General features: G+C 45.3%; 2 protein-coding genes across 2 annotated transcripts in view; both read left to right on the plus strand.

The window, feature by feature from the left end:
• Window positions 1-15,955, plus strand: part of ltk (leukocyte receptor tyrosine kinase) — a 304,552-nt gene that overhangs the window by 236,677 nt on the left and 51,920 nt on the right. The window lies entirely within an intron of this gene.
• eml1 (EMAP like 1) overlaps window positions 1-15,955 on the plus strand; it is a 44,850-nt gene that overhangs the window by 13,016 nt on the left and 15,879 nt on the right. The window contains exons 2-4 of the mRNA XM_080849770.1: window positions 5,315-5,497; window positions 10,605-10,737; window positions 15,588-15,725. Of these exons, the coding sequence (XP_080705896.1) occupies window positions 5,315-5,497; window positions 10,605-10,737; window positions 15,588-15,725 (454 nt within the window). The remainder of the gene's footprint in view (window positions 1-5,314; window positions 5,498-10,604; window positions 10,738-15,587; window positions 15,726-15,955) is intronic.

Genomic DNA, 15,955 nt, shown 5'->3' on the forward strand with positions numbered 1-15,955 from the left:
TGTGTGTGTGTAGGGGGGGGGGGGGGGGGGGGGTGGGGGTTAAGCTTCTGCTGCCCTGCAGAGTGGTGCTGTTTTTGGAGAGGCTTTGAGACTGAGTGCTTTGTGCAGATTCATGAGTTGTGAGTGTGTTTTATGTTGTTTTCCCCCTCTCACACACACACTCACGCATGCACACACACACGCATGCACGCACGTACACATGCACACACGCACACACACACACGCACACGCACACGCACACGCACACGCACACGCACACGCACACACACACACACACACACACATGCACGCACGCACGCATGCACCCACACACACACGCACACATGCACGCACGCGCAGAGACAGCAGAGCAATTGCTGATTCTTGTGTGATGACTCACTGCTGCTCGAAAACACCAGCAGAGAATATCCAGTGATGTCTCTCCGATACAAACACACAGTCATACTCTTATACACACATTCATTTACACTTATACACATATATAAACACACTATCATCTCTATTTCAGACACACACACAGACACACATACACATACTTTGCCTAATGCCCAGCTCATCTCATCTCTCACTCTTTCACTCTTTTCTCTCTCTCTCTCTCTCTCTCTCTCTCCCTCTCTCTAACACACACAGTCTTTCTCTCTCACTCTCCTTAGGGCTCAGATACACATACGCGTTTTTGTAAAAACGCGACGCTAGGAAATACATTGATTCCTATGGTACGGCGCGCTTTCACGCAAAGCGCCCCGTACCATAGGAATCAATGCATTTCCTAGCGTCGCGTTTTTACAAAACCGCGTATGTGTATCTGAGCCCTTAGTCATATTTCTGTATCCTTGCCCTTAATTGTTTGGATTCCAGTTTGCCCCCTACTCTTAGGTGTTAAACTCAGCAGAAAGGCTCCACTGCTGAGCACACATGAAGGAGCTATCTGCTAAAAAGCCTCGAAATATGAAGACATTTGATGTCAGCTTTGGAATAATTCTCTCCAAAGCTCGTGTCAGGGGGTTTATTTTCAGTCGTTATTTTCTCTTTCATTTCCCCGTGTTAGAATCTAAATGAGCGCGCCATATTTAAAGAAAGGACTGAAGGATGCAGTCTGGATTTCTGGAGTTTATTTCAGCATGGAGACCGCCTCTCTGCTGGTGCTCAGAGAATGGCCTACCTGATTGTACACTGATATGTCCCACCTCATCCCCCTCTCTCTCTCCCTCCCTCTTCTCTCCTTCTCTCTCTCTCCCCACCTCTGCTCCTGTCCTCTTCTCCCCTCCCACCTCTCTCCCTCGCTCCTTGTCTCACCTCAGTCGCCAGGCGGAGCGATGATGGCAGAGTGAGTCAGCGTGGAGCACTCTTAGCCCTGGTGCTCTTACATTCATTATTAATGAAGCCTCCTTACTGAGCCTGTGTCTCTCTGATCCTCCCACAGACACCCGCTTCCCCCTCCCCCTCACACACATTGCCTCATAAAAGCACCTCAAGGGTGACCCTCTCACATGGCTAGAGGTTAGAGATGGGAGGTCATGAGTAGAACTGCATTGGGTTAGACGGAATTGGGTGGTGGTGAATGTGAATGGAAGGTTAAAGGGGATGCAGAAGGAAGTACACTTGGTGGATTGGAGGAGGTGGAGGAGGAGGACTTGGTGGATTGGAGGAGGTGAAGGAGGGGGTTTGGTGGATTGGAAAGATGTGGAGGACTTTGTAGTTGTGATGAAAATAAAATGGGAAACCGTGATGGAAGCAGAGTGCCTTATCAGTCAGGGAGAGTGCTACTTGGAAAAGAGGAGTCTGCAGAGACGAGGGAAGAGGGTTTGGTGATTGGCCTATCCAGAGAGGAGGGAAGAGGGTTTGGTGATTGGCCTATCTAGAGAGGAGGGAAGAGGGTTTGGTGATTGGCCTATCCAGAGAGGAGGGAAGAGGGTTTGGTGATTGGGCTTCTCCCTGCACCACAGGGCTAAGATGAAACGCGAAGCTGGACACTTGCTGTTTCAATCAGCACTGGGAGATGTGCAGAGAATCTGTGTTTGGTGTTCACTTGCTCTCTCTCTCTCTCTTGCTCTCTCTCTTTCTCTCTCTCTCTCTCTCTCTCTGTCACTTTTCTTCAACCCAATCTCTCATGATGGATTCAAGAATAGAAAACAGATGTAAAGGGGTGATTGCAGGTGGAGAGACCGGAAGGCTAATCTAATTCGCTAAGACATTATCTTGACAGCTCTGAAATAGGGTGGAGGTCTTCCCAGGGTGGAACAGGCCGAGCTTTGATTTCATTTAAGGGAGGAGGCAGGTTACGTGCATGGCAAAACAAGAGCCATTTCCACACATACAAGTTCATTCTCAAGTCGGGTGAGATCGGCGGATGTTTCTTGATTTGGCCGACGCGCCACATAATGGAAAACGGAAACCTCCGCTACCAGTGAGAAGAGTAACCTGTGTGAGTCTTCACCAGTAGAAACCTCAGATCCTGGTGTCAGGCATTTCAGTGACAGGCTTTGTCTGGTGTCTGGCTCAGTGGTGTATGGGGGCTTCTATGGATGTCTGATTTATAAAGAGGGGCAGCCATGCTTTGAGGGAGATATGAAGCTGGCCACGTTTAATGAGGTGCTCTCTTTGATGTTGGACCCAGATATCAGCATCCTCTTGCTTCACACACATGCAAATACACACACACACACACACACACACACACACACACACACACACACACACACACACACACACACACACACACACTCACACAAACCCACACACACACTCCTCTCTGAGGTGCTGTCTCTAATGAAGTGAATACGCTTTTGTATAATTGCGATGGCCCCAGCTGAAGCGATAACACCAGCAGGGCAGCCAATTTGAGTGGTATCTGGGCTGTGACAGCCGGCCTTTGTATCAGCATTAACGCCTCGTCTCCAGTGGCTTCAGATGAACACAGGCCCCGGCTTTGTACTCCAAAGAGGGACAGGGGGTGATGGGGGTGGGACAGTCACGGGCAGCGATGAGGCTTTGAAAGAGAGCTGATAGATCCAGGCAAGCCATGGGACGGGTTAAATCGAAATGGAATGTCCCCTCCCCTGTTAGCAGGCATAGATACCAATAGTAGAGTATGGGGTTGATAAAGGGGTCGCAAATTCTCATTACAACTGTGTGAAATTTCCGTTTCTTGTTGTTATTCTTCCATTCTCCTCAAATGTTGCTTCCCAACGAGCCCAAATAAGTCTCAAGAAATGGAGCAATTTGCATGGGTTCCTTTGTGCCACGAAGCCCCGTCTGCTAGCGCAGGCATTATGACCCAATTTATCACTGCGCTGCGACACAAATCAAGGCCTGAGCGACAGAAACCACTGCTGTGCATTCCTAAAATGAGGATGTCCCTTTCTCTTGAGATCCCTTTGGCCCCATCGCGGTCACCCAGGGGGTTTAGTTTCTCCAGGTGTGTGTAACGGCTATGGCCCCCTCTGTGAAATATTGTTGCGCTAAGAGACTTATCTGCAGTTGAGCATTAATCACAGTGCTGCAGTAATGGCTGTGATCATTATTGAATGGAGGGGAGGCTGCATATCAAGCAGAATGGCTGCAGGCCATCCAGAGAGCTTTACTGGGTTTGTGCGTCTGTGTGTTTGTGTGTGTGTGTGTGTGTGTGTTCGAAGGGGGGTGTGCCTGTGTGTGAGTGCACGTGTGTGTGTGTTTGTCTGAGTGTGTTTGTGTGTGTATTGTGTTTTTATTTGTGTGTGTGTATGTGTTTGTGTGTGTCCGGGGGGTGGGGTTATGTGAGGAAGAGTGTGTCTGTGTGGGGGGGTTTGTGTGGAACAGTGTGTGTGTGTGCGTGTGTGATTATAATTATGCGGGGTCATGGTCTGGGCTGCCAGGCGATAAACATTTTCATTCAAAGCTTTTCACTTTGATTTCTCCTGCACCAATTTCCATTTTCTCCTTAGTCGTTTACTGTGGCTCTGAAACTGCGTATTATAATGCCAAAATGAGCCTCGTGATTCAAGCTGGCAATTTCTTTATTCAGACTACAAGATCAATTCTTTGGGCTCAGTTAATTGCTTTTCTTGAACAACAAAGTAGTGACCCTGCGTTCCAATTTGCTGTTTTGGCGAATCTCTCTGGACAAATGTTAATATCCGTGGTTCCTTCATGTCTTTCTATGGATCTTTAAAGGGCTGTTTTTGTCTCTTAGCGTGTGTGTCAGTATGTCGCAAGACAGACCACATGAAACGACTCGTGGCTTTAAACTGCATATGGGTAGAGAACATCACCAAAGTACATTTGACAACCATCCTGCATTTGTACAGTGGAGAGAAAAGCTAACTTTTAAGCTCAGTAAAAACCATTTGTATCCCCTTTGTATTTTGGGTAACGAAGATGAATGGCTCTTCCTACTCCACTTATACCCCCCTCCTAAGTCAACATAAACCCTAACTTTGGTAAAAAAAAAACATTATTTTTATTGCCTTAATTACCAGCTGCTTCCACTTCATGCATAATTAAACATTAGTGTTATTGTCAATCTCCAGGGGAGGGTGGAACACTGATTTTTCTTTAATATTTAATGCCATTGATCTCAGGGCCTGGCTGGTTTACCTCTCTCTCTCCCTCTCTCTCTCTTCCTCTCTCTTTCTCCCTCTCTCTCTCTATAGCTGCCAGCTCAGGTCTAACAGGAGGCGAGGGGGGGCCTTTCAGGGTCTTGTCTTAGACAAGGGGTCATCTCTGAGATCTCTGTGGTTTCAGATATCTGGCTTGACATGTACAGTATGTGGTGATGTATTGCTTTGTGCTGGGAAGAGAGCCCCTGTAGTGATTCTTCATGTGTCTTGTGCTCACTGTGCTGGGGCAGAGCTGGTTGTGCTCACTGTGCTGGGGCAGAGGTGGTTGTGCTCACTGTGCTGGGGCAGAGGTGGTTGTCTTCATGTGTCCTGTGCTCACTGTGCTGGTTACTCATCCTCTCTGTTGGTCAGACTACCCCTGTGCAATTTGATTGTAAGTGACAGGCGATTAGTAATCGCTTCATGAAGAAATTAACTTTAACAGCAGTTAAACTGCACTTGACATTTCTTGACGGAGCGTGTAGTGTTCATGTATGTGATCCAGATTCACTGTGTTATCGAAATCTGCCCACTTGTCTTGTGTGGACATGTACTGTACATGACAGGACAGCATTGGATATTTTCGGTGTCTCTTGTCTCACTAAGAAAATGAGTGCAGTATCCCTGTATGTTACATGTCTGTGTGCGTGTGCGTGTGTGTGTCTGTGTGTGAGTGTGCGTGTGCGTGTGTGTTCAGTAGGCCTGTATATTGAGTATCTGTGTTGGTATTTCTTCAGATGACAGCGCGTCGGCGGCGAGCAGCATGGAGGTGACGGACCGGCTGGCCTCCCTGGAGCAGCGCGTCCAGATGCAGGAGGACGAGATCCAGCTGCTCAAGTCGGCGCTGGCTGACGTGGTGAGGAGGCTCAACACCTCCGAGGAGCAGCAGGCCCTGCACACCAGGAAGGGACCAACCAAAGGTAAGCCTGTGTACCCACATTCCTCTGCTCCTAATCACCACATCATCCATACCCTCACACTGACAATCACCACATCATCCATACAATCACACTTACAATCACCACATCATCCATAAAATCACACCTACAATCACCACATCATCCATACCATCACACTTACAATCACTACATCATATTCTATCACACTTACAATCACTACATCATATTCTATCACACTTACAATCACTACATCATCCATACCATCACACTGACAATCACCACATCATCCATACCATCACACTGACAATCACCATGCGTTCCATACACTCACACTGGCAATCATCACAAGTTCAATACACTTACACTTATGCCTATACTTACCATCACCATAATATACCCACACTTCAACTTTCCCAGATCCCCTCATGGGAAAGGCCATACTCTCTGAGGGAGGCTTATTATTTCTGCCCTGTTTAAACTACCTACCTCCTCTCTTCCTCTCTGTCCTTCTCCTTCTGCAATGCCTCAGTGCCTCCATTTCTGCATTTGATTTTATTTCACACACACACACACACACACACACACAACACACACACACACACACACACACACACACACACACACACACACACACACACACACACACACACACACACACACACACACACACACACAGACACACACACACACACACACAGACACACACACACACACAGACATTCACTCACACAAACTGCCATGTAGTTTTAAATTGGATTGCCTGTGAGCAGGCGTCTTCGCTGAACGGAGACACCTAATTTATGGATTACATTTATTGATTTTTTTCATGAATCTACTTAAACAGCCAACAAGACTCTAATCCGACATTGATTTTGAGGTTCACCTCATGAGTCCACCGTAACGTTGGATTACATTCAACTCAATTTCCTGTCTTTTCCACTTCTTATCTTTAATTCTGTACCTTTTTATCCATCGTAATGTTTTGCCTTTCAATCTCTATATAGTTTCTCTTGTGCTCTCTCTCTCTCTCTCTCTCACACGATTGACCCCCCTTTCTCTCGCTTTCTATCCAACAATCTTCTCCTGTCTCCTCCTCTCTGTCTTTCTGTCTCATGTGGGGTTGGTACATAGACCCCATAGGCTTGAGAAAGTCTCCTTCAGCAGACAGCTTTGCAGGGAAACCAGGTAGGCCCCAGGTCTCTCGTGGAGTGTCCCGGTGTTCTGCACACACGCACGTGCACACATGTAAACACAAGCACACACACATACGCAAATACGCACACACACACACACACACACACACACACACACACACACACACACACACACACACACACACACACAACGAGCATGTTTTAACCTTTAACCCACTACCCTCACTCACAGTGCATGTCTCCCGAAGGTTTGGAGAGCTTTGGCTTTGGCTTTGGGGGTTATTACTCTGATCACAGATCAGCTGGACTTTACTCTAACGCCTCATTTTGTGTTAATTCTGACCTGAATTTGGCACAGACAGAATGATAAACTCAGTGCCTTGTTGAAATGGCTTTCGTTCTACTTTGTGCCTGAGATGCTAGCATGAGGTTGCAAACCATGCAGTAGCTAAGCTAGTAAGCTAATGTTTTGCGCATCACCTGTAGATTACTATACGCTGCTCAACTACCCTCACCTGAGGTGTAACATATAATCACAGGTAAATATAGCACCTGTAGGTAAGCCCTACTGAGTCACTGTGTGTTGACCGGGTGCACAAGACACTTCCGTTGTGCTTCTGTAACTACAGGCATTCCAGCCCATCATTTGAGAATGAGTTAACACTTTTGTTTGGATAATCCGTTCATTTTAGTTGTATGCAGGAAAAAAAGAAATGATGTTCCTTGTGCTGTTGGTTGGGGACTTCCCACAGCATCCCAAAACTTCTCACTGTCACATGCAAGTAATCAAACCGAACATATCCCAAGTATTTTAACAACGGTACACTACGACCATCATACGATACCTAATAACAAAGATGTCTTCACAAGCATTTCACTGTGGTTGTCAAGTGGGCACCTTCCTTCGTCAGTGATTCGTTGAATTAGGCTCACAACACCCCAGAAGGTTCAACAGTGGTGTCTGGCATCCCAGACCCACCCCCCTCCATTCTCACGATGGGTTAGGTCAAGTCAGTACTAGGGCCAATGACATACACACCTCGAAAGGTTTTCACATGCATATCTCAGTGTCTGACAATGCACTGCCTAAGTATCTACACATCAATCTCATTAAACTATGGCATGCCACAGACTATCAAGGGAGAGGGGCCCAATCCAACAGAAGAATCTAACACCTATCTCCACTGGTTTTGTGTGTGCTTGCCAACCTCGTTCCCTCTGCTCTGCTACCAGCATACTTCCTTCCAGGCTTCCTCAATCACATCTTCAAAGGGAAGACTCAGTAACTCAATGAAATAAACAATGCACTTGCACTCAGAATACAACAACATGTCTGGTTTGACCATGACAGTAACATCAGTACATGTTAGTATTTAAAGTTGCCTTCCGACATCAGCCAGCAATCTCTAATCCTGCACTTTTCCCAATTTGCCTTTGCTGTTTTTTACGTGCCGAGTGTCCATTTTTCAGCTCTTCTCGCACAAAAAAAGTTCTCCTGTCCCTGTCATTAACCAGCAAAGAGTTAATCTTAACTCATGTATTAGTTGAGGTTAATACAGATAATAAGTTGAGTTTCTTTGAGATTATCAAAATGTTACTTAGTAAATATTCCTGTTAACAACAGTTGTTGTCAAACATGCCTAACTCTCAGCTGTGAATTTACTGTGAACTAAATCCCAAACCATAACCTGGCCCTATTAGCTAAAAGATTAAATCAAAGCTTATTCACGTTCTTCTGTGTCAACCGAGAATGAGATTGTTGATTATTCGTAATGGACTTTCCCAAAAGATCAAAGAGACACATTGAAATGTAGTGTGCAGGAGGTGCTTTGTCTTTGTTTGTGGTTTTTATGAGGCGTGGGATAGTTTTTCTAAGTATTACTGATGGTTAGTATTACACAGGATACCTTGTCCTGCATGTACAATAATCTGAAGAAATGTGTCTGATTTGGCTTTAGATCTAGACAATTCAAAGCTACTTAGTGACCGTGGTAAAGGACATTTTTTGGAATAGTTTTTTTGTATTCTAGGAGGTGCTGAAAATCAAAACCTTTGGTGGTGTTTGATCCCCCTCATGATGATGATGAATTGGTTCTTGATCACTTTGATGCCTAATGATCAGTTGGCTGACTCGGTGCAGTAGCTCATTGAAGTCGATTCCAGCACTAGTTAACTTTGCCCGGCCCCAAAGAGAGAGACATCTCTCTCTCTCTGGCTCTGCCGCGCACGCCCACAGAGAAAAAAAGAGACGAGAAGTGAAGATGGGTGACTCATGTCTGCGCTTGCACCTCATAATCCTCGACACTCCATGCAGATTCATGCAAAAACTTTCTCTTCCATATCTCTCTCTTTCTCTCTCATCTCCCCCTCTCCAAGCCTCGTTCTCCCTCTCTCTTCCTCTCTCTTCCTCTCTCTCCCTCTCGCTATCTCTTCCTCTGTCTCTCTCGCTCCTCGCCTCTTGTGCCTTTTCATCTCTCGTCGCGGTATCTCCAGTCTGCTCTGCCAGCTCTGCCCAGCGTGCCAAGTGCACTGAACACAGGCACAGCAGCATCAGTGCGCTCAAAGAGGGGAGAGGAACATGAAAGCACCCGGCGACTCTGCAGTAATAAATATTTAATGGGCCAAGCTCAGAGGGTAATGCAAACAAAGGCGGCCTCCGCTATCTGTGCTGTCAGCAATTATACGGCTGGCAGGGGTGAGAGTGCACCATAATGACTCTCTAATGCTGCAGAAAGGAGAGAGAGAGAGAGAGAGAAAATGAGAGACAGAGAGCTCTCAGAGCTGATTTGTGTGTGATAGCTCATGGAGAACTTATTTATTGGCCTCTAAACCTCTCTCTCTCCCTCTCTCACTGTCTTTCTCATCTCTCTCTCTCGGTCTGTCTATCTGCCTCTTTATCTTTCTTTATCTCTCTCCTTCTCTGTTACAGTAAACCTTCAATTTGTTCAGTGGTCTATAGATAAGTCACTGTTTATCTGAAGGGAAGGGAAATGCATCAACGCTCGTAGCCTCTTCAGGGCCTGTATGGACAGGGACAGGGAAAGTGGTGTGTGAGTGCTGGTGAAACTACAGTTTAAAGGGATCTGTTATAGACATAATATATACAGTATATCCTGTGATAGTGATTCAGAACCTGACCTTGCCAACAGCATAGACAGTTGTATCTCTCTCAGGAGAAGAGAGGTGTTGGCTTATTGCTGCTTTCCTTCAGAGGGTGGTGATTTGAAGTAAACAACAGTAAATCGCTTAAGCCAAAGAGGAGAAAAGTGTTTTGTTGTGTTGAGACGGCAGAGGAGGAGGAAAAATAATGACCTTGATGCTTCTGTGTCTAGACTCCCACTCCTCCTCAAGTGCCTGAATTCTCTCCATCACATCTGTTGCTAAGGAAGGCACTTTGAGACTAGTTTTGAGCACTGCCTTGTGTTTGATGATGGAAAAACCACTCCGCTGTTCTTGAAAGGCCTTTATCCTCCTAGTCCTCAGAGCACCGTCTTCCTTAGTTTTCCTGTGTGTGTAACAACTTGAAGATTTGCTTCGGCGACCTTGCAGAGAAAAGCGTCAAGGCTGCTTCAACTCTCTCCCTCTCTCTCTGTGTGTTCCACTAAGGGGACGCCCACCCGTCTGCTCTCTCCAGCCTGTCTGCCCTCAGACGGACGACACAGAGACAGGCACTCTAAGACGCTCATGCACAGATTCCTTTGAAGCAGACTCACTCCAAATGCCACAGGATTCTTTGGATTTTATGTTGCATTATCTGAAATAATGATTGGAAATGGCATTTTATTAGCATTTCGAAGAGACACGAAAGTATATAAATGTGACTACTCAATATTTTATTTAATCCTTTTTCATTTCTCTCTCACTCTTTCTTTTTCTCTTCACTGGAACTCTGATACTATGAAATAATCATACTTTGCATCTTCATTTCAAAAATGAATCTACTGTCTCACTCACTTTGTTCTTGCCCTCCGCAGCTCGGCCAATGATGGCAGCCCTGCCCCTACGGCCCACGGTCAACAACGGCACTGTCCTACCAAAGAAAGGCAGCGGCACCCTCCCATCCCCCTCAGGCTCCCGCAGGGACGCCACGGCACCAGCGACCAAGAGGTAGGACCCCAACTCAATGCAATATCAGATCATGTTTGGAGCCAGCCTTGTGTTGTGGCCATACGAGTGCAGGCTATGGACAAAGCCTCCAAAGATGGCCCCAAATCAGTTGTAGACAGGTAGACAGACACAAAGGTAGAAATGAATCAATCACAATAGTAGCTGTATTAGAAGGTACACCACAATACTATTCTGCTGTCCATCCCTGTGTGATGTTAGATGGTTGATATTGTGTGCTGAGAAGGGAAAGAAGGTCTTGTAGCCTGACTCAGCTGACATGCTTTGATTTCACTGGAAATGATCTGTGACCATCGCAGCTTGATTATAAATGATTCATCATCAATGTGAGGGGTAGGTCTATGTTTAAACTCCGCATTCTGCCCAACAATAGAATCACTCAGAGCGAAATGTCTGTGCAGTCGAGTTTTTCTCACCGCACCGTGGCTCTTCCATTTAGTTTTCCTTGACAAGAAACACAAGACTCGATAAAGTAACACTTCCCTGCAGCCTACCCAGTCTGCCTGAAATGGGGTTACGGTGCAATCGGATCAGATTTAGCTCCGTGAGTGTGCGCGCTCCCACTGACTCTTTATCGAGCCCGAGAGAGGCCTCTTTAAATAGATCCAATTTGCTCCCAAATTTGATCTCAAAGCTACTCTCCCAGCAAACAACCCCATTATCGATCCCCCGAGCTGCATGGGTGCTGGCTCATTACACTGCAGTCTGGGGCAGAAATGCACGCACAGCAGGCCATCGTGGGTAAAACATTATTATTTTATTTATTCAGCATTTAAATGTGTGCACGTGGAGCAAGTTCAGCACCCCTCATGTCTGGATTACACTGATTCCCCTCATCTGCTCTGGTAGCGGGCGCTCATTAGAGCCACTGATCCTCCACGCTTGTCCTGCCTCTTCCCAGGCTTTCAGTGGAATCACCCACTGCATTCTGTTAATATGGTATTAACCATTAAAATAAGCCCACACAGGGGGCTATACAGAGGCTCTGACTACTCCCCCTAAAGCCTGCTGTACTTATCTCACGTGCAGTTTGGCTGACACTTTTACGTGCATAATAGACTGGGCAGACACTCCCATCACGACGATCGAGTCTCGTGAGGCTGTGACATTCAGATGCGCTGCTTGATTAAGAGACTCCACGGGGAGAAGCGCAGGTGATCAATCTTGCGCTGTCGCCAGCCAACAATGCCCTGCTCCTCCAACTCCTCTGACCCCCCCTCCCCACACACACACACACACACACACACACACACACACACACACACACACACACACACACACACACACACACACACACACACACACACACCTTCATCACTGCATACACTTAAACGATCGTAATCATAAAGGGATAGATGAATGGCGCTGCTTAGCTGGTGGGAACGCGAGGAATGGGAATAGAAGGGCGCAGACCGGAGGAAGGGTTTGCCCCACTACCAGCATGGCATCAGCGGGCATGGGTGGCTCAGCATCCAGACAGTGTAGGGTTTCAGTTAGAGAGGGATGCTAGGGGTGGGGAGGGGGGATGGGTACTTTGGCTGTGGGTATTGTGCATCTAGAGAGGATCAACGTGTTGGTTGTGTGTCACAAATATAGAACAGAAAATTGAGTCCAGCCCATGTAGCCATATGTGTGAGATTAATTGAGAATAAAGGATGATGTCGGGAAAAAGGGAGTGGATACTATAAGATACCAAAAAGTGTGTAAATAGGCTTATTTGTGGTGTAAATATGAGAATAAAAAACATTTCCCAAATTGAATTTGTATCAAGAGCTTTAAAATGCCAGGCTTACAAATAGACAGATAAAAAAATAAATACAAATTGTAATAGAATTGGTTTGCGTCATTTTACCATTTATGTCAAAGTTTGATATGATATGATATTTCCCTCTTCATTATTTCTTCATTTAACACGTCTTGCTATTTGCCCAGATTCATTCTCTTCAAAGCTGTTTGATTTGTATTTGGTTTATATTTCAAAAATGTGTTGACAGTCAGTTCTCAGTTGACATGTCTGAGTGGAATGTGAAATATTTTTCAATCTATTCCAATTTTTCTAACTAATAATTATGTCTTTCACATAAAAATATGTCAACACAGTAATTACGTGACGTATTTTATTATTATATTCTTCCAACTAATGCAGATGACAGGTCAGGTGACAAGGCCAGGCAGAGGACATTTGTGTCTGTATTCTTGTTGTCTTCTATAATTCCTGATATGACAAACCACAGCACATTTAGCAAGATCCGTCACTGACAATCTAAATACTTATGTATTTGTCTGTGAACTAATCCATTCATTCATATGTATTTATTTTTGATTCATATTTTTGTATAATGATTTAATATTTATATTATATAATATTATTATAATTTAATCATATTTATCTACCTTTTTACCTACTTACCTATTATAATTCCCCAATTTTTGTGTCCTGTTTTAATCTCATACCTCTGTCTCCATGTAAACTCCCAATTTGATGTCCTTGTTAACTCCTACATTTACATCCTTATTAAGTCCTACATTTTTGTTCTTAATAACACCCATATTCGAGGCTCCTCGTTAACTCTGCACCTCCTTCTCTTACTTCCCTCCTGCATGCACACTCTCCAGCTCAGCCAACCTCACCCACAGGCCTCCCAAAAGGTGAGAATCAGGCCACCCCAGTACGGTTACACTCTGACACGATAGTGGAAGCCAATAAAACTTCCGTCTGCAGAGCTTTTAAATAATGCAAGGCACTGAGGTCGGTCAAGGGTTACCCTGAACTCAATTTGTTCTAAACCAGAGGGAAAGAAAAGGATTTTACTGACCCAAGATCTGTTTACATTTAATCATATTACTGTTCAGTCATATTGTTTCAATCCCATTAGAACTGTTGGTGCTGTATCATAGCTGGCACCAGAGGGGGAATATGAAAGCACTTCTCACTGACAGTCATGGGCTTGAGAAATGGCTGAGACACTTTCCCTCTCTCTTTTAAATTCAGTTTCGCTGCGGTCCAAATGCATTATTGATTCCTCCTCCTCCTTCATGAGAAACACGGGCAAACCTTGAGCTAACTGTATCTGAACACAGTGAAAAATGCATGAAGCACCAATGTCTGCATGATTCAATTCATATGAAAAGTTACATTTGTCATGACCTGCAGCTTAAAAGTAGACTCCATTTTTTTTTCTTCATATAAGCTACCTACGCAGGAGTGGTCATAAATATGATTTGCAACATGTTAGGTTGGTACATATGAATTTCCTTCTCCATGCCTCTAATGTGTTATCTTTACCTTGGATAGCACATAATTGATCCTTTTTGTATCAATAGCATTCGGAAATACCATAGCATCAGTTTCAGTGACATTATGGTAAGGTGGATATTGACTTCTAGCTGGGTTCAAAAGTGAAGTAGACCAGAGATGGAGGTGATTCCAAAGTGACTTCACAAGTCCTCTATCCTCCTCTGGCTGACACCATGCGCAGCATCGGTGCAAAGTGCCTGTGAATAACAAACATCCTGTGCCTGCATCACACAGTAAGAGATAAGTTGGGGATAAGATCACTGCCACCGGCACTAGCCGCCGCAGGGCTGAATGGGCTCCCCTCATGATGCCTGGATTAACACTGAGCCCCACCATCCACCGGACTGCTGATGGGGCCTTTTTTACTCTTTTGTTCAGGCATTTGAAACGGCAACACGTCGGTATGCTGTTGCTGTGTCCTCTAAAGTTGCGAGCACTCCAGACTTGAATGTGCTGTAGGACCAAAAAAGAAATCTAGATAAATAAATAAAGTTGTTGCTTTTTCAGAAATGGTCCTGCATCCTGTGATATTTACCCATTAAAAAAAAACTGTTTGAAAGTTCAGCATTTATTCTGAATTGCGGGGGAGAGGGACATTTTTTGTGTGGGGTTGGGAGGTGGGGAGCTATGTCCCTCTCCTGTGTAAATGTTTATGCCCACGTTCACATCCTGCTGCCTCTGGGGTTTAGCTTCAGTGGGGGAAATCAGCACAGACAGTTGCTGGAGATACACCGCACCATATGTATCGCATAAGAAAATAATGGAATGGTGTAAAATTTGCTGTATAAAATGCTAATGGGATTCTCAATAACAACCCAGTCAAGTGTTCCGAGGCACAGATGTACATTAAATGACAACAGCATGCTGAATTCCCCCAGCCTTTATTACTAAATATGCTTGGCTTATATGCACTGCATCCTTGACCGAATTGCAGATAATGAATCACAGCAGAGGATGCTTAGGGGAGCAGTGCTTTAGTTGAGTCGGAAACAGTGAGGGGGGAGACCTTGAAAAAAGAATCCCAATAATGAATGCTTAATGCTGAGGCCAGGCACCCAACTGAGAACCAAAAATCAATAGAATTTTAGTGGTTTAAATCCTGTGGTGACATCTTCAGGTTCAGTATTATTTTAAAATGGCATCAGTTTAAAAACAATGATTATTAGGTGAGGTGAACCAGGGTGCACCAGGCCCGCTACTACTACTATTTAGTCCTCATTCACACGACATATGAACTAATTCAGACAAATAGATGATTTAAAGGAAAAGTCTGTAGTTTGCAGTTCTTATGTCCTAAAAAAAAAACGTTGGTGTTCATACACAGTCCTGGCTCTGTAAACAAAGTGGCTCGGACTGAGCCATACACTATTCCAGCCAATCAGCTTGTTACATCAGAAGCATGGGTAGGACGGGGTGTAGTTTGTTTAGCTGTAGAGCTAAAATACCGACAACCTCAAATATCACGGACAGTACCTTTAATACATCAACCTTCTTTCGGGTTTATTAAGGGTCTTTGCTTCCTCTCTCCCCGCAGCACTGTGAAGAGGACGAGCTCCTCGGAGCACGTGGGCACCCTGGGCCGGAAGGAGAGCTCGGGCGACGCCAGGGGAAACAACCGCACGCGTGCCGGCTCCACCGGGAGCAACTCAAGCGGCAAGAAAGCCAGTGAGAGGTGAGGGGCGCGCTGAACTGTGACAAATCCTCAACACTTACTATGCATCTCACACACACACACATGTACGGGCAAACACTAGTGTGTTTCTGTCTGCTATTTTCAGTGGTGGGAACGTCTGTATGATGGTATAATGTGTTCTAACCTGCCACCATTTATAGGTAGTAAGATGTGTTAAACACAAAAGACTGCACGCGCTTGTGTGTATGTGTGTGCGTGTGAGTGTGTGT

Source organism: Sprattus sprattus (assembly GCF_963457725.1).
Source record: "Sprattus sprattus genome assembly, chromosome: 13".
NCBI classification, from domain to species: Eukaryota; Metazoa; Chordata; class Actinopteri; order Clupeiformes; family Clupeidae; genus Sprattus; species Sprattus sprattus.